At 35.2% G+C, this 26,727-nt stretch overlaps 1 protein-coding gene across 2 annotated transcripts in view; it reads right to left on the bottom strand.

Moving 5' to 3' along the window:
• LOC117106370 (propionyl-CoA carboxylase alpha chain, mitochondrial-like) overlaps positions 1 to 22,558 on the bottom strand; it is a 34,038-nt gene extending 11,480 nt beyond the window's left edge. Inside the window, exons 1-16 of one of the 2 annotated variants that reach the window (XM_033247748.1) lie at positions 22,410 to 22,558; positions 16,621 to 16,716; positions 15,100 to 15,216; positions 14,232 to 14,345; positions 12,095 to 12,148; positions 9,499 to 9,667; positions 9,145 to 9,223; positions 8,879 to 8,981; positions 8,135 to 8,312; positions 7,780 to 7,847; positions 6,593 to 6,736; positions 5,979 to 6,125; positions 5,529 to 5,604; positions 4,364 to 4,474; positions 3,010 to 3,112; positions 2,600 to 2,702 (exon numbers count right to left, since the gene is read on the bottom strand). In XM_033247748.1, coding sequence (XP_033103639.1) covers positions 2,600 to 2,702; positions 3,010 to 3,112; positions 4,364 to 4,474; positions 5,529 to 5,604; positions 5,979 to 6,125; positions 6,593 to 6,736; positions 7,780 to 7,847; positions 8,135 to 8,312; positions 8,879 to 8,981; positions 9,145 to 9,223; positions 9,499 to 9,667; positions 12,095 to 12,148; positions 14,232 to 14,345; positions 15,100 to 15,216; positions 16,621 to 16,716; positions 22,410 to 22,472 — 1,725 coding nt within the window. In that variant the 5' untranslated portion in view covers positions 22,473 to 22,558. Of the gene's footprint in view, positions 1 to 2,599; positions 2,703 to 3,009; positions 3,113 to 4,363; positions 4,475 to 5,528; positions 5,605 to 5,978; positions 6,126 to 6,592; positions 6,737 to 7,779; positions 7,848 to 8,134; positions 8,313 to 8,878; positions 8,982 to 9,144; positions 9,224 to 9,498; positions 9,668 to 12,094; positions 12,149 to 13,578; positions 13,693 to 14,086; positions 14,111 to 14,231; positions 14,346 to 15,099; positions 15,217 to 16,620; positions 16,717 to 22,409 lie in introns of those variants that run through there. The other variant, XM_033247752.1, reaches the window with a different exon arrangement.
• Positions 22,559 to 26,727: the final 4,169 nt, after the last annotated feature.

A 26,727-nucleotide genomic window follows, 5' to 3' on the forward strand; every position in this document is an offset into this window, starting at 1 on the left:
ACACTTTTGGTACTAGTGCATATAAGCTTGCTAATATGGATAATTTTTTCATTCCTGATGATGACATAATTAATGTCGAAATATTGAATCCCAACACGATGGCGTGTATTTCAATACTTGGAGTATGTATTATACTTTCGTACAACTCAAATGTTTAATTGAATTTCTGAAGTTTCTTTTTCCAGTATCACCAGAAATAAATAGGTATTAAATCCATTTTTATTTGTGCTTCAACTGCTTGACGCAGGGTTCCCGGAACGCCGCCCTCAGCGGCGAATGCGAAGCGCAACTCAGGGTCAAAAGTGGAACGTGAAATTTGGATATGGTTTTGTAGTCAGATTTGCAAGAAAAACTTCAGCTACCCGTATTTCTCGACTGAGACGTCAGTGGGAGCTGTAATTTGTATGGCAAGGAGATTGTGCAACCCTACATTCGTATTAAGGGAATTTATGCCCATAAACTTTGTAGAACTTTATTAATATTTTGGTTATAATAGAAAATATTCATTTTTTGGTGACGTCACACTCACATTAGTTAGCATGCATACGTCATAAGCTAGATACGTCACCTTTTCCTGGTAAGGCAAACTTTCCCGGTGCCGTGCTTTTTCATGGATAAACAAACACCACTGCTTTGCACATGGATGCCTTGCCCAAGCCAGGGCTACAAGAGCCGCATTGTTAGCATTGTATAATACTTAAACAAGGTACCTCTGCAAATTAATTATTCTTAGTTATTTTTTTTTTTCTTATTTTAATTTATTTCTTCCGAAAGTGTACTCTCTATCACATATAATTCCACTGTCTTAGTTAATAGGCCTAGGCCTAGTCTTATGCCTCATCGTCCCCCGCTACACAGTAGGCTACATCAGCAGCCCCTCCCCCATACAGTACAGACGTTTGCTAGGTGACAACGTGATTGCACCTTCCTTCCCAGGTGTTCATGTAACATTGACATAATTGTTAGCTAACCAGTTGTGTGTATTTCTTTGTGAAAATGAGTACCGCGGCGTACTCATTTTCACAAAGCATTTGCATCCCCTCTTGGATTCGAAATTTGTCTCCATATCTTCGCTAATTGAATTAATCACCGTAATTTAGCTTTACACTTATGAATTTAGGGAGCACTTAAAATGTGAAATAATCATTTCACTACCCGACAAACTCTGAACCTTATTCATTCATTAGGCCTAATAGTTTCATATTGCTGTACTATATACTCCAACATCACTGGCGCATGGTAACAACCAACTGACTGCAGACCATTTCCGGTCACACATTACTCTCCATAACACAGCAACCCCTAGTTCCGTCACCTCTGGTTCTAGAATTATGTGTGCGTTTCATTATTAATGAAAATTATTTTTCTTTGTATTGTTATGTTATAATATTGCTTCCTACAATATACTGTATATTATTAATAATAGAATATTTCATATTTGTTCACAAATTTGTATCTGTATCTTGACGTACAAACACCAATATCCTGTCGCCGGGGTACCTGCACGTACACGTTGTGGTGGCGACGCCGTCTCAACATTGGGAGTGCGCATTTCCCTTCAGTTTTATGTTCGCGGTTTGTTTTTAGCTGTATCTTGACGTACAAACACCAATATGCTGGTTGTACAATGTGCCTATATCAGTTTCTTTATTTGACAAGACCTTTTTAATTTACCTTGTTTAGCAAACCTATGTTTCTAAAGATAGTCGGTGCTGGGCGGGAACAAATTTTGTTTTATTACTTATAAAGCAAAGCAACTAGATGGAGGAGAAAATAAAACATTTTTTTTTATGAATCTATGAAACAGGGAGTAATGAGTGATAATTGCTTTAAAATTTAAATAATTAAGGAAGAAATGTATATATCTTATTTTTGGAGATTTTATGGTTTGTTGAGGGCATAATGAACATTATTTTAATGAATTTGTTTCTGAAATTTCAAATTTTCATGGCGTGGGTGTGCGTTAATTGAAGGAATTGGCCAAAAATAATTTTTTTTTAAATTCTAAATTAATACCATTACTGGGTTAGCTAAACAAGGTATAAAATAGTCTTGCCTTATGTCGTGTACATTTGCTCTAATCCTTAATACTGTATTGTCACTTCCTCCAATTTTACCATTAAACATTTATTCTTGGCCTTATATGACTTGCTCTAGCCATTCTCATTTTATTCAACATGCCCTCATAACATTTTCTCTGAATCAGCTGAAATATAATTTGGGAAAAAAAATGGGGAAGAAGAAAATTGCATTCTAATTTTTAGTCTAAGAGTGCCATCACCAGCCATCTAGAAGTAACATATATATAAAATTTGTCTAAATCCTCCATCAGTAGGATTAATTTTTCTAGGCTCTCTATTTTGAATTCTTTGATCAGCCACTGCCCTAGTCCTTAGAAAAAAAATTCTCCGCGCCCACTGATTCTCCCTTCCCCTCACGCTGATTCCACTTGCCCTCATGCTGATTCCCCTAGCACTCACACGGACTAACATGACAATCACAGATTTTATAGTTAGTCCTTCTATCATTTTCCTAGTCCCTCACCACATTCAAACTAACCCTTTAAAATATCCCCTTCTCACATAATGTTATGTCTTACTTTATAACAATCCTCAATCTCTTGTACTTGTACTGAAATCTTCTGGTTGTCAAGCGTAACAATGAGACCTAAGCATGTTGGAGCCGATTCTCTACAACCAATTCTATTACAAAAGTGTAAACCAAAATGATATATATAAATTAGTACGGAGCATTGAAATGAGCCCATTTATTCAATAAAATGACAGCAGAAATTCCCCAAAGAGTGGTACAAGGTCAAAGTTCCCTACTGAGTGGTCAAAGGTCATCTACCTCAAGGTAACACACCCACGCAAAGAACAATTTCAGTGTTTCTTGACAAAATCATTGGCTTCTTCCACAACGGAGAATCCAGAGAGGTCCCGTGCCCCCCACCCCAAAAAAATTTATTAACATTTATAAATACTTTGAAAGCAATTATGAGTAACATACCGTGTTTGATTTTTAAAAGCCCTATTCTTATGAGACTGCTTCATCAGTATACTTGATGCCATGGAAACGAGTTGTAACCTTTCTTGTTTCGTTAATTGGTGTCCTAAATGAAATGATTGAATTGAAATTTAATTGTTATAATCTTCCATTACATGTTAACAGGATTATGGAAAAATATTATCTAGATGCCAGTGCCACTCAACCTCATTTGTATAATGTTGAAATTAAAGGAGAATGAAGCAACTAGTGCTTCTGCTATATTCATTTTGTTTTCTTTGTTTTGCTTTTTTTGTCCTTGTTAATTTTAAAACATTTTTTGGGTATATATGCATAGTATGTCTTTTCTTTTCTTGTTTCCACTAATAAGCGCATATAGGCCTATAGTATGCGTAGGGCTCTACAAATACAAAACCATTATACTATTATCACCTAAAAATGTGGACACTTTCATAATTTGTAATTATCAGGCCCATATCCAGGGGGTGCAATGAGTGCGTACACTTCCCCCACCCCCGACAACCCAAATCTGAAAAGATCCAAATTTTTAAGACAATTGAGAATTTTCTCAATATTAAATTTGTCACTTTCTAGTATAGGTAATCCTACTGTATAATATTCAGATTCAGATTTTTATCCATTCTTGGACATTCCACTATTTGCATACATTATACATTTCTAAAAATAACAATTGTTGTCAAATAAATAAAGCCTGATTTTTCACTCTCACTGTAAAAGAGAATACGTATTAAGATGACCTAAAGATAAATCCACAAGAAGTGTCAAATATTTCACATACACATTAACAACTGAGAGGGGAATTAGGCAGGAAAGGTCTTATATACTGTGCTAGTAAGCAAACAGGTGAAGTGAAAGTACCTAGAGAGACAAGTATAGAGGGCGCCAAATAAGGACAATCAAGTAATGAGAAAGGCGTCACTGAGCTCATTTATTGAGCTCGTAATTATTATTATTTTATTTAATAGTCTATTGTCTATGGTTTAGGTAACAAAATTTAATGGCTTGTTGAAGTAAGGAGAGAGGATATTGTTTAGTGTGAGAAGCCAGCAGATGATATCTACCACTTGCCACTTTAAAATACCAGCTTATCTTCTGGAGCGGGAAACTATCATCCTTTGTTACAGATATAAACCTAAGGAAAGTGTATTTGTAGAAGAAATCAACAAACCTCTGGCACTGTCCAACCATACCATCTACTCTACCAGCTCTTCCCCCTTGATCTGCCATGGATTCTAGAAACCCCCATACCCCAGTAGGTCAATATTTGCATACCCCTTCCCCTACAAATATATATTTTTTTTAATTTTTTTTTAAGATAAAACAATGTTGTTACAACCTTTGAATCCATCGGGATATTCCTCAGGAAGAAAATTAGTTGTTATAGCACCCTCTATAAATCGTGGATGAATTAGGACATCTTGAAGTAGAGAGATATTGTGCGTAACACCTTTAAAGAAGATTGGATAAAAATAATTACACTTGATACAAACAATTAGGAAAAAAGCAGAAATACAATAATTCCTTCACAATTTGATAAAAATAATGGTATAAATATAATTAAAAGCAATTTTAAAAAGGCAAAAATGAATTATAATTTTACTGTAGTTGATAAAAACAAATTTTAACATAAGGTGTAATATAATTAAACTGAAAAATAAAAAAAAAATAAATTGTATACTTTGTATATTTCAATAACTTTTAGCATTCTACTAAGTATTAGAAAAACTTATCTCGGTAATTAACACAAATTTAAATAACACTATTTGAACCCTTAAGAATTTCCATGAGTTACCCTGGGTTGTCCTTTCAATGTTTCTTTTTTCTGAGGTTTTACAAATTGTCAATCTGCTGTTTAATCTTTTTCTAACTTTAAATGCATTAGTATTATTTTTGTACAAATATTAAAGTCAGGCTCTAGAGAAAAAAAAAATATGTTGTACAACTGATTTTTCTCTGACACAAGGAGGGTGTTGGATGAAAAACTAGGGAACGGTTAATGAGATACAGATTTTTGAATATTTAAAAACCTGTCTCTTATACACATCTAGGCTGGAAAATTTTAAAAACCTGTTGTTCAAAATAATTTGGCATTTTTATTACCTTAGCTATAATTTCAGATAAAAATCATAATAGATATGCTTTTGAATTTTAAAAATCAATGACTTATGTTAGAAATTACAACATGGTTTTTGATTTAATTGTGCTAGTCTTCTTATGAACTATTCACAACTAATGAGCCTCACTGTTAATCTTGTTACAAAATTCCCTGAAGCAGTAATTAATAGAGATAAGAAGAGATCGGCAAAACCTGGTTCAAAATTGTAAAATTGGGTAAATGGTGAAGTTTCCTCATGATCTGGAGCCCGACTAATGCTAAATAGATTAATTTTATGTTCAGTCTTTAATATACCTTGCAATCTGTATTAAAAGCAATAAATCTTTAAAAAAAAAAAATTATACAAAATTTGTATGAACATTGCTTACTAATGTTTTTATTTTACCTCGTATAATATAGGAATCGAGGGCCTGTTTCATAGTATCTAAAGCTGCTTGTCGTGTAGGTCCATAAGTTACTAGCTACAGAAAGAAAATATCAGAAAAAATTTACAATTTATGGTTATGGTTTTATATTTATATAAAATATATATTTATTATTATTTATTTATTATTTATATATTTATTTATATTTATTACAAAAAATGAAAATGTTCAAAATTCTGATTCTCGAATGTTTTGGATGCTTGTGGGAAATTATATTGCACCAAACAGAGGGTTTTGCCAGAGCCAGTTACATATATGCCAATTAGTATACGAGGACGCCACATGAGTCTAGTTAGAGTTCTTAAGTGCTTGTAACATTTTTTTTTAATGTGGGAATATAGGCATTAAAGTTAGTTAATGCAAACTCTATAAAAAATCATTATCAGCAATATTAATTGTGCCTACAGTACCTTGGAAATCATTGGATCATAGTAAATGCTAATTTCACTGCCTTCCGTGATGCCGCTGTCCACTCTAACATTTGGTATATGTTGAGGCTCTGAGTATTTGTGTAAACGACCAATAGATGGCAAACCAAAGGTTGCTTTGTAGGGATCCTGATAAAGAGAATGAATAACCAGTATTATTATAGAGAACATTTAAAAAACAAGAGTTACACTTTAAAAACACATGCACTAAGTTTAGATTTCATTCATACAGGTAGCACAATTTCTAATTGTAAGCTGTTTTCTCAGTTGTATTAATACTGATTCCTCAAATTCAATTAAGGACTACAGTAAAAGAAAACCTGTATTTACCCAAAGTTATAGAGACTCCAAAAGGAAAAAAAGGCATTACCACCCTTTCCTCACTTTTCCCCCAACTTTTTGTCAAACACCCTTTTTGTGTCTTATAAAAATCTGTTGCACAACATATATCAAAAAAATGTTTTCCTCCAGAGCCTGACATTATATACCATTATAAAATTTATATATAAAAATTATTTGAGAAGACATTTTTTTTTACATTTATTACATTGTTACAGTATTATATTATAGTACAATAAATTGAAAGGAGTTCTTACTTCTGCATATACCCGACACTCCACCGCCCAACCATCTATTCCTATATCATCTTGTGTGATGGACAGCGGATGACCTTTTGCAACCCGGATCATTTGATGAACTAGGTCAATCCCAGTGATACACTCTGTTATTGGATGCTCTACCTACAAAAAACCATGGTAATGTAAACAATATTCTTGTGAATTTTGTAGACACGAATTAAAAAGTAGATTTTTAATCATTTTAAGATATAAAGGATTAATATGTTCTAAATTAAGCAAGAGTGCATATAAAATGTAAAGTAGCCTCATCGTTATAACACCATTATTATAATTACAATTGTCATAGCAACATATTCAAAGCAAGCACCTCAATATAATTAAATTCCTTTCTTAGGCCAAAAAAAACATATTTTTAAATAACATGTTTAGCGTCACCGCCCGACCCTGATTTTCTAGCTGCCTCTCTTTTTTTTCTTTTATTTTTTTGGTAAGAAAGTGCTGAAAATCGACTAAAAAATGCCGATAATAGAGGAAAAACGATCGTTTTTTTCATCTTCAGCACAGGGAAGACGATGTGAAGTGTGCCACCAAGTGTGTTTTCTTTTTCTGCAGAAAAAAATAGATTCCCCCACACATGCTTATGTTGACAGAAATCGCGGACAATCTGATCGTAGGCGTACATGTATTTATTTGGTTCTTTTTAGATAATAAACAATGTTTTAAATATGATAATAATATTAGTACTATAAAGAAAAATAATAGGTTACGAACTACGCTTCAATTGGCAGATATTTTAGGCCTAGCCAAGAACTACCTAACTAGGCCTAGACCCCTAGGCCTAGCTAGTAGTAAGTGTGGCTAGGCCTACCTGGCCTAGGCCTAGCCTAGCACTGCAGCAGTATAAATAAATAAATATTGTACAAACAAATCTTTTATGTAAAATTTAGTGTCTGTTATAGCCTTTGTAAAAGATTTGGCTTGGCACCAATGCAGTTTTTGAAATCTCTAGGCCTAAGAAGCCTACACATTAGGGCCAAGGCTAGGCCAGCAAAAAAAAAAAAAAAAAAAAAAATTAATCTATGTACTTAATACAGAATAGCCACAGTATCACTTAATGTTTTAATGTGTCGTAGGACCCATCGGAAAGCATTGCTGAGAGGGCTAACCTACTGAAACACGACAAAATAAATAAATAAATCACAAACCTGTAGCCTTGTATTCATTTCCAAGAAATAAAAGTTTCTTTTTGAGTCAACAAGAAATTCAACAGTTCCTAAAAAAAATAAATGAAATACTAAATTAAACTTTTACCAATATAATATAGAATCTCTATATCTGATTTTAAGACATGTATGAAATAAATTCCATACAAATTGATGCTTTTTGTATGCAAAGTGCCACTGTTAGCAGCTCTTTCACAAGATGAATATGTGCAATACATAAGATGATAAAGAATTGCTATTTATATAAGAAAGTGAGTAATATCGTTATTGACAATATTTGAACTAAGAGCCTATATAAATAATAAAAAATTAAAAAAAATCACATGATTTAATCTACCTGCAGATTGATATTTGACTGCTTTGGCAAGCGCCACTGCCTGTTCACCCATGGCCTTTCTCGTTTTCTCATCTAAGAACGTGCTTGGAGCTTCTTCGATGACCTTTTGGTTACGTCTTTGAATTGAACATTCTCTCTCATTTAGGTAAACTGCATTGCCATGACCATCACATAATACCTACAAAAAAAATTAAATATAACATTAATATAAAGAAAATGCTTTCCATTGTGAAAACTTTATTAAAGGATGCATATTCCTCTTCATTACACAACAAAATTTAAAGGGTTTTCAGCTCGGTAGCTCTGTATTACAGCATGGTGCTGGAAAGGATACAGCTTTAAGCACGGTACATACTATGTGATCGTCAAACTTGATTTCATGGAGAACACAACTAAGGAGACATGTGCAACAGACCATTTTCAATGGAAATCCGCTATACTCTGCAACGTTGCGTTGTCAAGCACTTACAGAAAACTAAGACTGTGGTTGCATGACCATCATAAAACAACGAAAGGGGCTTGTTTAAGGTTTGTTTGGCTATACCCTAACCTTATCCAACATCTACACTATTCAAGGGGTAACAGTACAGTGACATCATAGATAAAGAACCATCATTAATTTCATTTTCTAAGACTAATTTGGAATTTTTGTGTTTTAAAATAAAAGCTTGTTTTTAGGGCCAGTAACAATGGTCTTAAGCATTTTACTAGTGAAAGAGTGTCCACTAAAGAAGCTGTCTATACCTGAATCTCTATGTGGCGTGGGTTGTCAATAAATTTCTCAATTAGTAAACGATCATCTCCAAAACTTGATGCAGCCTCTTGAGTTGATAGTCGAAAACCTTCCCTACGAAATCAAGAGATACGGTGCAAATTTACAATGCAAGGTGATTCCATTCAAGGAAGTATAATTGTCCTAACATTTGTATATTGTTGTATAAACAGAATGGCAATGCAATATAGTAAAATATTAACCAGTAAGATAAAAAAAAAAGGTTTGTGTATCATACCGGAGTTCATCATCGTTCCAAGCTATCCTCATTCCTTTTCCACCACCCCCCGCCGAAGCTTTGATCATTACTGGGTACCCTGATGAAACAAAATATATGACACTGACTATGTAATAACCAAAGAATGCAGAGTGTGTGTAATAATTTTTTTATAAACAAATAAATAACTTGTTGAGGTATATTTTTGTATACAATAACATCTACAGGTGATAAATTTGTAATATTTGTGTACTTCTTGGCATGTTGTCCTATCGTATCCTTGTATCAAAGGGCATAAAATTGCAAGAGGTCCAACTGTCCTGATTATGTGTGCAGGTGCAGGCAATGAAACAAAAATGAAAAAGCACTACATACCTATATCCTTAGCATGACCTATAGCTTCATCCTCATCTTTGACAACCCCATCAAACCCTGGTACAATATTAACAGCAGCTTGTTTGGCAATTTGTTTACTCATAAGTTTATCACCCATTGCGCTTATTGCTCCTTCTGGTGGGCCGATGAATTGTACACCGGCTTCAGCCTAGATAAGGTAAATAAGGTGAATGGCATGTTAAGAAACTCGATTTGTTAAACCCTCAATTGGTTAAATAAATAAGGCTATTAGTGAGTGGTAGTTTTTAGAATTTTAGATATGTGCCTGCAGTACATTAATTTTGCTATTAATAAATACCTCTGTCAAGGAGGTTACGTATTCACCACTGTCTGCAGGGGCGGATCCTGCAGAGATGTCCAAAAGGGGGGTGTGGGCCGAAAGGGGGCCAAAAGTGAGGCCAACCAAGACAACACTACTCTAAGGGGTCCAGGGCATGCCTCCGCGAATTTTGGTTTTCTAGACTCCCGAAAATAGCCTCTGAGGTATTTTGAGCAATCAATTATTACTTTATTCTTTCTTTTTTTTTTTTAACTTTCCAATAGGTGGATTGCTGCCAGAAAGGGGCCACCTCCCTTAATCCGCCCCAGGTCTGTCCATCTGTCATCTGCAAAATTAGCATTAACTAAAGAATGGATTATAAGATTGTGTGAAATGGTACATAATAATTTTATTAATTTTTGGATAGAAAAGGTCAAGGACAAGTTTAAGGTCATGCAAATTCAATTTTTTCCCTTCAACTTACCCTCAAGTATAAAATTTAAAAAAATAATAATTGTCCATACACAGCCTGTGTATTGTTTGGTATTCAGGCACAGGACGTAAGTGTGCTCTCAATGGAGTCTTTGCTCCACCATACAGTATGGCACATGATCAATTTGAACATAAAAACAGGGTTTGAACGTTTTTAAACAAGCAAATTTCCGTGACAATTCCAGGACATTCCAGGTCAAACTTTCCGAATTTTAAGGACTCATAATATCTCTTATTACTATAAAAGTAGAACAATTTGCCAATTTTACGATTGGTTATACAACATGCATGCTGTACTAATTTTAATTGCAAGATGTTCTTATGCATATTTTTATTTAGTAAATCAATTTAGTTGTTTCCATCACAGTAAAGACTGTTGGTTGATTGCATATTAAGTTTTACTTAAATCTAACTCAGAGGCGATAGATCGATATCTTTTTCTCACACTCGTGGGAAATTCTGTTTGTCTCACACGTGTGCTAATAAGCCAAGGAATTCATCCCACGAGTGTGGCAAGTAAGGCAGAGCCCACAGTTGAACTACAGCAGACCTGATTCTCTGCTAGGCAACAAAAATGTGCGCGTACAACATGGTCTTATCGCTAAACCTGTCGGTGGCTTTGTGGTACCAGATTGTCAGTAATAACTTGATTCAATTGTGACGCCTCGGTGGAGTGTACGCCTGTCCAGGGCTATTCAAGCAATATAAATATAGGCCCACGGTGTCCTAATCTCCTTCGTTTTGGGTGCACGTTGCGGAGATCTTAATTGTTATTTCATACATTTCATACATATTGGTCATTAAAATGTTGAAACTTGTTTAATTGTACATTGCGAAGTCGTTTATTTCATCTCTGTATTCATGGTTATTATCTATAATTAATATTATAAACCTATGTAAACTTTTATAATCTATTATACAGCAAATGTTAACGTACGATGTGTTTGCGATGATTGCATTTGTTTATACGTAGAACAAATATATACTGTACATTGAATTATCAACATTTGCAAGCACTAAATTAACACAGAATAGCAACACAAAAATGACAGCATATTACTTTACTTTAATGACTACCTTTACTCTCGGCCTGATCAGCAAACCTTATGGATGACTTTTTCAGACCTTCAATATCAGCGCAATACATCTTTTCTTACTCTTCTTTAAATTATCTAACTCATCTAGCTTAGATTGCCTCTTTCGTGTTTTAACGCCTCGGCTGCCATAACCCTGTCTGCGCTATAAAAAAATATGCTGTACAGTACATAATCAGTTGACAGTGTATACATGCCCAAATTTAGCATGTATTTCACAGTACCGAAAATTATTAGTGCCCTTACATGTACCCACCGCGCGTCTCCTTTGTGTAACGTCAAAGAGCGAGAGCAGGGCGTGAGTAAAGTAAAACTATAGACATGCCGCCCTACTTTTGAGAAACAGCTACAGTATGCGGGCAACGGTCTGTACTTAAATTGTGTATGAGTATTGAAAAGACAAAAACAAACGAACATTTTTTAGTTTATTTTAATCATGACCTGGAATCTACGTATATATCATGCGAAATACAATAAATGGGTAAATAATCAAATTTCCAGGACACTGAAGAATTATTCAAGGACAATAATAAATTTCCAGGACTTTCCAGTGCTGGAAAATGCTCATACGTTTTTTCAAGACATTCCAGGAATTTAAGGACGCGTACGAACCCTGTAAAAAGTCCAATTTGAACAGGCCTTATTTTACAGATTATAGTTCCACACACTAGTGGAAATTGAAAATAATATCAGAGACATTTTTGTTTATATCAAATAAAATCAAACATACCAATCTCCTTGAAAATTCATTATTTTCAGAAAGAAATCCATAACCTGGATGTACCTATAAAAAAAGACAAAAAAAAATTTCCCTTCAATGAATTAATCAATCAATTGAGATATGTCTACTGTTAGATTGATTTATTTATGCAGAAGATTAAATTTTTAAAATATACAACTCTCTATCTCTGTCTCATGTATTGTTTTTTTTTTTTTTGTGGGGGGGGGAAAATTGTGATTTATAAGGAAAATTGAAAGGATTGGTAGTTATGAGCCCCTTCGAAATGATGTATAATACTCATTACAAGTAAACTTAAACAGATATCATAATATGGTGTAAATAACTTGAGTATAAAAATATAGGGTGTCGCCTACTGTAACTCGTACCCATTCCAACTCGTACCCACTTTGGCGAACCCTTACCAAAATTTAGATAAACTTGGGTACGGGCTAGCCAACTATGGGAGACAGCCAAAATTATGTGTATGAGTTAGGGCCTGTTTCTGCTGAGCAAAAAAAAATGCGTTTTTAAACGGATATTAAAAAACATGTTTTTTCCCCAATAGAAATGAGCTACAAAACAAAAACACCGTTAGGAATGCGTTCTAAAAATGTGTGTTTTTACACGTATTCATTCTAGGGTTTGCGTTCAGAAAACGCATGTTTTGTGGTACACTTTTCAGCTGCAACGCAATACCGTGTTATTCATGAACTGTCAGTGACCCAAATTGACCTCTTTGTTGGTTTGATCGCATGTCCGCAGGAAATTTGAAACGTAGAAAAAAAATTAAACCAATAGGATGACATGCTTGAAGATCATACCATACTTCATTTTCATACTTTCGTGGTGTGTTGTTTATTTCTTTCGCAGCATGCACTGTAGATCATAAGAAGTAAGGTCAGCTTCAACTTCCGTTGGTGACCCTCATTTAAGCTCCGCCCACCTGCCAATGCTCGCATTACTGTGTTTTTATTAGTTGCACTTTTCACTAGAAACGTGTTCAGAAGGAATTTAACCGTTTATAAAGAACATGTTTTTTAGCAGAAACACGCCCTTTAGATAAAATTTGTGCGAGTAACCTGTATTCTAAATACAGAATAAAATCTACTGATCCAAACTAATCAATATCACCATTATCACTATTATTATTATTACCATACCACCATTATTACTATCATTATTTGTTTTAAAAATAATTTTATATTTATATACCTCATTATTTAGGCCAATATATTGTAACAGATATATTTATTTTCAGAAATTTTTAGAGCATTTGATGTTTATGTAATATTAATTTTGAACTTCTATTCTTTATAGCTATTTGTATACTTAATTGATGTTAAATATTTTGAAAGTTGGAGTTTCTGGCGACCAGTAGTTTTCATACTTTTGCACCCCCTTAAGCCTTCCTCTATTTTGTGTTCTGTGAAATAATTTTAATATTTAATGTATATTCCAATTTTCAATGCTGAAAGAAATAAAATTATTCATACCGCTTGAGCTCCTGTTTCCTGAATGGCTTTCATGATGGCGTCCATGTCAAGGTAGCTTTGAGCAGAGGGCGCTGGTCCAACACACACCGCCTCATCTGCTAAACGAACATGAAGCTGAAGAGAAAAAAATAATCCAACATGTAAAGATAAAACAGTAAATAATAAATAGAAAATCAAACATGTTGTAATATTGTTTGGTTTTAGTAATTGATTTTCTACCAGTTTATATGTCACCATGGACATTTCCAAAGTGCCAATCAAATTCTGCAACTGACCAATCAGAAAAGTAATAAATGAAAGTCTCATAAAACATATTAACATACATTTGAATTGTCTTTTTATGGGACCATAGCAGGAATATCAAGGTGGAGGGGTCTTAGTTGTGAGAAAAAGTTCTGGTCCTTTCATTTATTATTTTTCATAATAATTCCATCACAAATGTTTAAGTTCAAAATTCAAACAATTACATTTTTTTTAACCAAAACACAAAGTGCATCTAAGTATTTACCGAGTCTGAATCCACATCGCTGTGTATAGCCTGTCTCTTATACACATCTAGATGTGTATAAGAGACAGCCTTTTTCTGTGAAATAATTTTAATATTTAATGTATATTCCAATTTTCAATGCTGAAAGAAATAAAATTATTCATACCGCTTGAGCTCCTGTTTCCTGAATGGCTTTCATGATGGCGTCCATGTCAAGGTAGCTTTGAGCAGAGGGCGCTGGTCCAACACACACCGCCTCATCTGCTAAACGAACATGAAGCTGAAGAGAAAAAAATAATCCAACATGTAAAGATAAAACAGTAAATAATAAATAGAAAATCAAACATGTTGTAATATTGTTTGGTTTTAGTAATTGATTTTCTACCAGTTTAAAGCTACGTTCACATCAAGCCCGGATCCGGTCCAGAGTCCGGACAAAAAATAGTGAGTTACTACGTTTTTTTGTACGCTGCGTTCATATCGCGCACGGAATACAGTTGTTCGGATTAAGTATGCGTACGTTCGATTGGTTCGAACTATCCAAGCTTGTTGCTGATTGGTCCAAGGAAAAAAAACATACGATTTCAGGATAAAAATGGCTCTCATATCCATCGGTCCGGATCCGGTGTCCAGATTGGAAATCGTACGAATTTGATGTGAACGGTCCTATTATTTACCACCGAACCCATTTTTCACGATTTTTTCTCCGGACTCCGAACCGGAATTCCGGTCTTGATGTGAACGTAGCTTATATGTCACCATGGACATTTCCAAAGTGCCAATCAAATTCTGCAACTAACCAATCAGAAAAGTAATAAATGAAAGTCTCATAAAACAAATTAACATACATTTGCATTGTCTTTTTATGGGACCATAGCAGGAATATCAAGGGGGAGGGGTCTTAGTTGTGAGAAAAAGTTCTGGTCCTTTCATTTATTATTTTTCATAATAATTCCATCACAAATGTTTAAGTTCAAAATTCAAACAATTACATTTTTTTTTAACCAAAACACAAAGTGCATCTAAGTATTTACCGAGTCTGAATCCACATCGCTGTGTATAGCAACCGTTTTAATTCCCATGGCTTTGCACGTACTTATGACACGACAGGCGATTTCACCTCGGTTAGCAATCAGAATCTTGTCAAAAGTCTGCAACAAAAACAATATTATAACAAGTTCTCATAATCTTGAAAGGTTTGATGAGGCCAGTATAATAGATGCAGTAGAGTATATTGACCCTAACGGCCGCCTAATCAATCAAACAATCAAACAAACAAACAAAAAAATAAAACAAAGAGAAGCGATGCGAATTCACAACCTTTGGTCCAGTAGAATACATCATCAACCGACGGCGCCATCTATACGACATGTCCTACTAGTGGTAATGGCAGCAAAGAATATAGAACTGCAAGAGGTCCGACCGGCCTTATTTTGTATGCACGTAATGGAATGTTAAAAAGTAAAATGTCCTTCAAAGAATGTAAAAGGCTTTCGTATCGAAAGCGTGCTGCGTTTCGAAACCCAAACATACGTTCTATAGACTCGCAGCACACGTTCGATACAAACGCCTTTTACGTTCTTTTGAAGGACACGCCCCTTCATGGCAGTATTTTTTGAGATAGGATTGCATTCCAGTGAAACCCCGACAGTCGGACCTCTTATAGACACTAGTATTGGTGGCGCATTTCACTAAAAAAAAGATATATTAATTAATAGAGGCAATAGAATATATTGGCCTTAAGGGCTGCCCATAAAAAAAGATAAATTAATTAATCAATCAACAGCGTACTTCTAGGACTCCTCATTGTAACTAAAAATATATATGATTCATTGTCCTGAAAAGCCTGGCCAGTGAGCATATACTGTGATCACGTAAGTTCCAGCAAAACATTAAGAAATGTTGGGTACTATGCATGCCCAACAAATACCATGACATTTATTCAAAATAGAATACATCAATTAAATTTATATTTGGGAAAGGTGTTTATTCAATTATCATATGGTACAAACAAAATAATTAAGTAAAAACAAAAATAACAGATAAAGTTTTCCAACAAGGAGTAAAAATTGGTGATGTACCGGGCAGAATGCAAGTAATATAGCTTGAATTATTTACATCTAAGTATGCTGAATCAGGATTACGCACACGTTTTGGTGTTTGCTAGGAGGTGTGCACAGCGAAACTCTATGATTGAGTTCTATGCTTTTCTGTCATTGTCAGACGCATGTGTTGTCACATGGCTTGATGTTTTTTCTTTTTCTCATTCAGTTTTTTTTATTCATTTTTTTCAATTTTTCAATCATATATTTTATTGGGTTTTTTAAAAATTTATTTATTTGTTCATTTTCCTGTCTTTTTGCATTTCTTGTGTTTTTGTTTTGTAATGTTTTAATGAGATGCAATAAATTGAATAATGAAAGAAATGAGAGATGACAAATCTCCATTTTAATGACAAAGCTGTGTCGTAACGCTATGAAAATTTAATATACAGTATATCCAAGTCAATAATCTGAAACAATTGTAACAATTTATATGCAAAATAGATTCCTTACCGGCTCATTTTTGTCTATCTTTGTTGTTGTATACAATTCAGCATTATATGCGCTTGAATAATGCCGTCTCTGTCCACTAAAACCAATACGCGTACACTAAAAATCAAACAGAAAGAATTACGTAACAGTACAGTACTGTACAGAGGTTGTGTTGCACCAGAGAAAATTAAAATCGGTAGAAGGCACTGTAATCCTCCACGAGTGCAAATTATTATACATCTCCTTATAAAATTTATCTAGCATTTTGTACTACATACCTGGACTTAATCATACGGCAGGTCTTTACAGATATACAGATACAGATAAAAAAAAATCAAAAATACAAGGGACACTTATAAAATTTTCTTTCAATCCTTATTAATCAAGTCCAGTACAAAAATAAATGAAATTTTGACTATGATAAATGTCCATATTTGGGGTTCTTTCCTGAAAATTGGGGAGAATTTGATAAAATTCAGGAGACTCCTGATAGAATCGGGAGGGTTGGAATGCATGCAAACTCTAGTTTTGTGGAGGTACTTGTCAACTCATGTACCCAATAACTAGTACACACTTTCAGGTCAATTCATAATTGCCTTTACAACATATAAACAAGTTTACTGGCAAAATTATTGGCAAACTTGTAACCATTGTAATAGTAAATTGTAACCCTTTAGTTATGTTATAAAATGTTGTCACCCTTGTATATTAATATTTAATCAGTGGCGGATTTAGGGGGGACGTAAGGGGCATACGCCCCCTATTTTTGCAAAAAAAAGTTAAAAAAATTACACCCACAGTGTTTAAGTCTTCTTTTCCTACCAAAAACCCACACAATACAATGCACAGAGGCTGCATTTGTCACTGTCAATTTCAGGTACCCTGTATATTAAAATTTCTTTTAAAACTGGTAATGTCTGAATAATGGTAAGGACCTAGTGGCTATTGTTACACCAGTCTTAAACAAAGAGAGGGACTTACTTTAAAGATGCATGGTAATTTTATTAGACACAAGCCAGTCAATGCCAGCCTAATTCAAAACCACTTTTTTAAGGAACCAAAATAACAATTGTCAATCTTTTAACATACACCTAACTCTTTAAGTGGAGACCGAATCCTGAGACCACCCTAAATTTTTAGATCCCATAAGTGGTTACGAACAGGGTAGCAGGTCAAACGGCAATAAATGAAAACGGTAATGACCAAAACGGCAGTAAACCACAACGGCCATGATAAGTACCAAAACGGTAACTGACCAAAGATGAAATTTAGGTGGCCCTCACTTGGGTGGTGGGTTTGGGAGGGGGTTGTCCCCTCTTTATATTACAAATTTTTTTGAAAAAAGTAACACTAAGACAGTCGTACACAGCATTCTAATCTAAAGAATTAGATTGTGTTGCTATTGTTATGGAGTCGTGAAAAATATATTCGATATTTCGTAAACACATTTTTTGCCGAATGACTCTAATGGCTTTTGTAGGTGCGATATATTATTATGTTGGATATTATGTTGCATTAACTGATTATATGCTCATAAGTAAAATTCGCAAATACCGATGTACGGTATTTGCGAATTTTGGAGGGGGGTGTCCCCTCTTTATATTACAAATTTTTTTGAAAAAGTAACACTAAGACAGTCGTACACAGCATTCTAATCTAAAGAATTAGATTGTGTTGCTATTGTTATGGAGTCGTGAAAAATATATTCGATATTTCGTAAACACATTTTTTGCCGAATGACTCTAATGACTTTTGTAGGTGCAATATATTATTATGTTGGATATTATGTTGCATTAATTGATTATATGCTCATAAATATAATTTGCAAATACCGATGTACGGTAACTATACCAAAAGATTGTAATTTTATTCTATCATTTGGGGACCACATGTTCACCACGAGCCTTGTTGATGCGCGCCAGCGTAATCAACAAAAACCAACACCGACTGAAGTACTGTAGTAATAAATAGGCCTAGATATGACCTTTTCTCTTTTTTCTTTCTTCCCCTCTCTCCCCCACCCCCTTCTTTCTTCCCCTTTCCCCCCCACCCCCTTCTCTCCCTCTCTCTCTTTTTCATTTTTATTTGGGGGGGGGGGAGGGCCCATGGCCCCCACTGGATCTGCCCCTGAAATACCAAAAGGGCAATCAGGCATATAGACCAAAATGGCGAAGGAGCAAAATCAATGCCAAGAGCAAGTGCCACAGTCTATGATTTTCTGAATCGTCTTGAAATTGGCCTGATCATCTGTAGGAAAATCAAATATTGCAATGAACCTTTTTTCCTGTTTTTAGTTTAATCGCATTTTTTAAAATATATTTTTTACACATCCATGACAAATTGTTTAGATGCCTCATTTTGTCTGTATTTTAAAGTTTTATTTATTTGAATGTTTACTGCTTTTATATTGTGTTTCCCCAATCATTTAATATTGAATTTGTATTTTGTTATATTGTTATCAGGCCTATTATTATAATTATTAGTAATGTTTTTTTTTTTTCGTATTTTCTATGACTTAAATGGTTTTAGCCTCGTTTTTTTGTATTTTAATGGTTTTTTTTATATATTTCTACTGTATTTAATCTTTGTACATTTTCATATATTAGGTTTATGTAGGACCACATTGGAAATAATTACTTCTTAAAGAAAACGTTCATAGGCCATCCTTGAATCATCTTCTATTGATACTTGTTTTTTACTGCCATGTGCAAATTTTATCTATTTTGTACAATATTTTGATAATGTGAAATAAACTAAACTGATGATATACCAAAATAAATAGATTTGAACTCGTCACTGAGGACGAGTTTAGTGATCCGCGGCACTTTGAGCCTCAGTAAGCGCACGCGGTGCGGATTGAAAAGATTTTTATATGCTAAAATATGCTCTAATTAGGCTATGTTCTGACAGAGATAAGCCGGGCTTGAGTTACGCCAGGCTCACCGTTAAGCCTGGATAAATTTTGTCGGGCGTTCAGACTACTGGGATTAGCCAGCAGCGAGAATTGCATATTAATGAACTGTAACCAGGAAACGTGTTTCGAAACAATCCCCTCGAAAAGAACGCTTGCTCACAGCACACATAATTGGATTGGTCATTTTTTTTACCAGAAGTCAATAAAAGCCCCCCTCCCCCACTGCGATTAAAGCCTGACTTATAAAAACACTGTGGCACGCCAGGCCTTTTTACTATAGGAACACAGCCCGGCGTGAGATAAGCCACCTAGTTCAGACTGGCAGGTGGATAAACCTAGTGAGTTGAACAAGGTTTATCCACCTAGTCTGAACTAGGCCTTAGTTTTAAAAAAAGAGTAATTTTGAGCATTTTAAAAGATTTATGCATGTGTAAGCGTACATCTTGACGAACATGCACACGGTAATGATATGAATACCTTGTCACAAACCAAAAATATGTAACAAAACATAATTTCCAGCTTCAGTACGTGCTGTGCGCGTGGAAATGAGCGTACGGCGCATAAATTATAGAGAGTTTTGGAATACTGAAAATAACCTGAAACGTGCTTTAAATTATCTGAAAAGTGATATTGACAATACGAGCACCTTACGAAGTGCCCAAGGACAGTAATGGCACACGAAATTAAACCTTGTCAAGTGTAATTTAAAACCTCCTGTTGGTTGGTAATGCCAAACGAATTTTCCCTTCGTATGAAGTATATCAGTCTGATAGCGTCAAAATACAGCTCTGCCGCCCTCTGTTTTGGATTTTTTTTACAGCTTCTAAGAAAGAGAGATGAGAAGGCTCCAAAAATTCATTATTTTTTATCATGATGACGTCATCAAAATGAAAAATAAAGGGACAATTCCGAAAGAGAATTGTCTCAGCTATAACTACTCAGAGGTGGAAGACAACCAAGAATAAGCGAGATATGTTCAAATGAGTAGAAAAATAATGACGTCATAAATAAAAATTCAGTTTTTAAAAATTCAGATGGCAATATGATGACATCACAATGTCCGATCAGCCATAATGATCTATAAAATCATATCTACAACTCATGTGCTTTCAGAATATGTAATAAAAATTGGGGGTCACCCTTAATATCAAGGAGCTATAACTGATTAAAAATAAGTTTAAGCATATAATTGTTGACGCATGTTAAGACACGCAAACGGAAAATTAAGGTACATGACATTCAACCCTTATCTTAAGTTTATGCCCACTTAATATGTTTCAGAAATGACGAATGGTTAATATGATTTTGAGGAAATAAAGATAAGAGGGGTCAGAAAAAACATCTATTTTGACCATGATGACGTCATCAAAATGTAAAAAGAAGTCACGTATATGAAAGAGAATTGTCTCAGCTATAACATACTCAATGTTGAGAGATGATCGATGCGTATTTTCAAAAATGACGTCATAGCTAAAATTCAGTTTTATTAAATTCAGATGGCAATATGATGATGTCACAATGTCCGATCAGCCATTATGATCTATAAAATCATATTTACAACTTATGTGCTTTCAGAATATGTAATAAAAATTGGGGTCACTGACCATCCTATGGAGCTACAGTATAACTGATTAAAAACAGGCCTGATTTTAACATATTTTCACTGTATGTCGACAAAAATGCACACAAGGATTTGTATGTTCTATGCGCGCGTACAACATTGATATTGGCCCTAAGATGACCAAAAAAGAATAAAAATATGTGAATACAGTGTCAGTAACCCAAAACATGTAAGAAAAACTAAATTTCCAGCTTCCGTACATGCTACGCGTGTAAAAATGCGCGCGCTGCACCGAAAATTTGAAAAATGTTGAAATGCTCACAATGGCCTTAAACGTTCTCTAGTAAAAAAGTGATTTCAAGAACTCTAAATTTTTTACGCACACATACACGCGCATTATAAAGCGCACACATAAAATTAGGGTACATACATTCGATTAACCTGAAGTTAACGCTCGCTTAATATGATTGTGAAGACAATTCGTTAGGATATGATCGATAATGTAAAAACGCAAAATTGCGTGTAGATAGAAGACGTCATGCATGACTGGTCACGTTAAAAACCTTACCGTGACTATTCCAGGCTAAGCCAAAATGTTCGATGAAGTGGTTGTGTGCGTAGCTTGTAGCAATTATGAGATAACGTGCGAACAAGAAATGGGGAGAAAGAAAGAATAAAAAAAAAAAAGATGATGATCCAGAAGCGGATCATAATTCAGAATGGTCTGTTAATCCTATTTGAGTCGTACCTTTTAATGTTTATATTTTTATTTGTAACACAGTTAAAATAAAACCATCATCAAATCGAGGTAAATACGAGCTAGGTCTAGCACTGTTTTGGTTTATTGCCGTTTTGACATACTGCCGTTTAGATTTAGGCTATTGGCGTTTTGACTAGCAAGCTTGAACTGTAGCCGAAGCTAAAATAGAATTAATTAAATAGTAGGCAGTGCAGGCCTGGCCCCTACCCTAGCCTATACCTACCACCACCAAATGCCAAGATCAATATTATGTTGAAACTTGCTACAACAGACGTATAAAAAATAAAGCAAGCTACATGCACTTTTCTTAACAAGGCAACCAAGTGTTTAAATTGCAACACACCTACTTACTACTATAGGTGGTGGGCCTGCCTGCACACCAGGCTAGGCCTAGGATAGGCCTATGCCCTTAAAAAGGCCTGGGCCTAGGCCTAGTCTAGTGCTAACCGAAACGGACGGCATTCCATAGACTAACCAGAGCTAACTTAAAATGCCTGGCGGTGAATGGATTCAAGCATGATGGTCGACGAAAATGGAAATTGTTGTGTTGGCTACTAATAATATTTATACTGTACCTGAGTGCAACGAAACAAATGTTGATATAATGATTTACCGGTTTGCCTAATCATAAAAGCCATTGTATTTTATTATTATTTAAATCAAATTAAAATCATTGCTGTTCGACTCCAAACCACCAGCAAAGTCAATGTACGATTATACTACATTTTCCAGTCGCTTTGTGGTTGATAAGTACGGAAGCACCAAAGTGCCATTCGACTTGACGACTTGTCAGGATAATTATGCATTTGTCAAGTCGACATAATATACATATCATGTTGTCATGGTGAGATAATTATCTTGACAAGTCGCCATAGTAAAAATGTTATGTTGTCATGGCGAGATACTGACTGACCAAGTTTGTCTTAAGAAAAGCAAAAATACAGAGGTAGATGCAGTGGCGTCGGCAGCGTCTGAAAATTTTAGGGGGAAAATATGCTGGGGTGGCCCGAAGTAGGCGTGGTTGGGCGTCGTTCAAAATTTCTTGGTTGAGGGGCCGTTTCAGGGCTTAGGCTCTACTTAATCAATTTTTGAGAGACAGAGTCTACTATGGTTTAAATATGTAGAAAATATATAGTCTACTTTTCATTTTTTTCTCACCGACGAATTGGGTTTTTTTTTTCTTTTTTTTTTTACCATTTACCATTTTTATCAAGTTTTGCCCATTATCTGGAAGTTCCAGCATTATTTTTTATATTTCACCCTAATGAAATGAGCAGTGGAACCATGGTCTACGTATGGGTCACTGGGACCCGATGTCCACCAGACAATATGATCACTGACAGTGACACAACCAATACCTTGTCCCTGCATCAGGATGATGTTGCCATCGGCCTAAAATATTTCAGATAATTATGGCTCGGACATGACACGTTGTTGTTTGTTGTTATTTAGCGACGTCATCAACGAGTACAACACATTCATTATCCACCATCAACTAAACTGCCTTAAAAAAAACAAAATTGGTTCGTGTGGGAATCGAACACACTACCTCCATGTTTGCTATTCAATCCACCATGGCAGTGCCTAAAAAAAATAAAAATAAAAAATAAATAAAAAATTAAAAAAAACTTGCCCCGTGTGGGAATCGAACCCACGATCGCCGAGTTTACTACTCCTGATCCAGCATGACTAAACGGAGGGAGGTAAACCGCGGCCCCTAAGCCATAAATGCGATAAACCTAGTACCACACCAAGTACCAGTTAGTCAACTCTGATCCTACTAGAAAAAATTCTTCGTATATATACACTGCAGGTTAATATTACGCATGGTCATGGTGTCAAAAATGGGCCGTAGGCCAAGAGGGTTTATTTTTCTGTCCAAAAATGTAGAATTAAATTTATAATCGATTTTTGATTGTTACTATCGCCATAACTTACGCACTTTTTTTAAATAGACAAACATGTTTGAGAAATAAATTATGCAAATTAGAAAACGAATAGACTAATCATGTTACGGGAAACCTGGTGGTTGTATGTTCAATTCCCACACGAACCAATTTTTTTTTTTGAAATTTACAACTTCTAACCAACGTCGGCCCAACTGTTGTCACCAACCTCCACTAACGTTTACCGACGTCGGGGCAACAAAGTACTGTGACGTTGGGACAACGTCTATAATCACATCCTAATATTTACAACCTCTAACCAACGTCGGACCAACGGTTGTAACCAACCTCCATTCCAAACGTTTACCGACGTCGGGCCAACAGCGTTCTGCAGACGTTGAGACAAGGTCTGTAATCATATTTAATATTTACAACCTCTGGCCAACGTCGGCCCAACGGTGGTAATCAACGTCTATTTCAAACGTTTACCGACATCGGGCAAACAAAGTACTATGACGCTACGACAACGTCTTTAATTAGGCTACATCTAATATTTACAACCTCTAACCAACGTCAGCCCAACGGTTGTAACCAATCTTCACTAACGTTTACCGACGTCGGGCCAACAAAGTACTCTGACGTTGCGACAACGTCTGTTATCACATCCTAATATTTACAACCTATAAGTCAGGCCAACGGTTTTAACCAACCACTATTTCAAACGTTTACCGACGTCAGGCCAACAACGTACTGTGACGTTGAGGCAACGTCTACAATCACATCTAATATTTACAACCTCTAGCCAACGTTGGGCCAACGGTAGTACCCAACCATCTTAGTAACAAATCGTGACGTTGTACCAACGTCCGTAGTCAGACTGAATATTTACGACGGCTTACCAAAGTTGGGACGACATCGGAAAATCGACAAATATATTCATACGTTGGGCCAACGTGAAATTCCAATGCTGGTTTGACGTAACCTCTCAGACCTAATTTTGCAACCAAACACCAACGTTGTACCAACGTCAGATATCCGACCCCGACGCTTACCGACGCTTGCCAACGTTTACCAACGTTGGGCCAACGTCGCTTTGCTAGCTGGGATGATTTCATCCAAAAGGTATTATTATCACTTTGCGAACTTCTAGAATCATAGCCCTATAAAATCTTTCCATATTATGATTAGCAATTTTTTTTTCATTACGATTAGCACACCATAGGCCTACTTAAAGATGTTTTTGACTAGTTAAACTTGGTTTGACATTTTGAGTACAGTAGTATAATTGAAATATGACCGACAAACATTATATTTATGATTTAACGAATCTAATGCGGGTTAGACTGTCAGTTTAGTCTGGAAATTTCCAGTTTCTGTTGGGCTTACTGCATGTACAACAGTTTGAAGAAATAGGTAAAGGTTGTTTGACAAAGTAAACTTAAAAATTGTCAAGAATAAGTAGCAATCAACACACTCAGTTTCATTGAGTAATGCGCTCGCAATTTACTGTAAACACAAGTCGATGAGAATATAATCACCTAATTGTTTCCCTGCACGATAAAGGTTACAACACAAATAAGATTGCTCTTGAAGAAGTATTCAACTGAAACAAGTACATCGATGTGTGTAAAAAAACACAACTTGTGAATTCTGTTTCAAAATCGATGTTTGTAGCATTCCTACATGTGATTGACAAGCTGCAAGAAATTACATATTTGCACATTCTTCTTAAATGGCAGGACATCAGCCTTGTCATATTTTCAGCAGCCCTGCTTAGAGCTTCACGACTGGTTTTCTTGCTGAATGTACTTATTTTAAATCTTATGATGTCATTCTTAATATACACCCAGAACAAGTTTGTGGAAAATTTTAAAGAGATAATATTTCCAATGCATATCGCTCAGGGGCGGATCCAGAGATGTGCAAAAGGGGGGGGGGGGGCGAAATGGGGGCCGAAATTTGGGCCGATCGAGACAACAATGTCCCAGGGGCGAAATTTTTGTGTTCTAGGCGCCGGAAAATAACATTTGAGGCGTTGTGGGCTATCATTTTTTTCCTTTTTTCCTATTTTTTTCTTTTTTTACGTCCAAAAAAAGGGGGGGGGCGGGCCGCCCCCCCATAAATCCGCCCCTGTCACTTACGCCGATGGAGTCCACACGTGACGAAATATTCGTGTTCTCATAAATCATACCTATTCCAACTCGACTATCTTTTCATTTTCATCGCCTTTTATACCACTACCGTATAATATATACATACACGTACACATAGGCCTATATATAAATGTATAGTTAAATCTTTAAATCTTATGATGTCATTTTTAATATTCACCCAGAAAAAGTTTGTGGAAAATTTTAAATAGGCCTAGATAAATATTTCTGATGCATATCACTTACGCCAATGGAGTCCACACAAGTGGACGAAATATTCGTGTTCTCATAAATCATACCTATTCTAACCCGACTATTTTTTCCTTTTCATCGCCTTTACTACTATAATATATACATATACGTACACATAGGCCTATATATAAATGTATATATAAATTCAAACCTAACAGAAGGGGAATCTGACAAAGAAAGAAAAAAATCAGGGCGGGACATTACTTTAGTGAAAAATAACAAATTGTACAATAAAATATTCGCGCCCGGAATTTATGTTCTACCTAAATCTACCTGGATATAGAGACGTGAAGCTCATAGCCTAATGTGTCCCTCATCTTGGCATTTCTTTAGGCGCATATCGGGTTAAAGCGGATGGTTAAACCAGTGTTTTTGTAGACGGTTTTTGAATTGGTTAAATGTAAGGGAGTCCACAATTGAGTTTGGTAAAGCATTCAAACAATTGATAGCTCTAAACGAAAATGCATTTAGTCAAGACTTAGATTTCACACACTGTTAAAAATTTTCCTGTAAAATTACCGTCAAAATACTGGCAACCAGGACGCCAGTCGTCAACCGTAATGTAAAATTACATTTCCGTTAAAAATAAATTTCTGTAAAAATAC

This window comes from Anneissia japonica, unplaced genomic scaffold (assembly GCF_011630105.1).
Source record: "Anneissia japonica isolate Jap-2015-1 unplaced genomic scaffold, ASM1163010v1 scaffold142_len1259957_cov175, whole genome shotgun sequence".
In the NCBI taxonomy this organism is placed as follows: Eukaryota; Metazoa; Echinodermata; class Crinoidea; order Comatulida; family Comatulidae; genus Anneissia; species Anneissia japonica.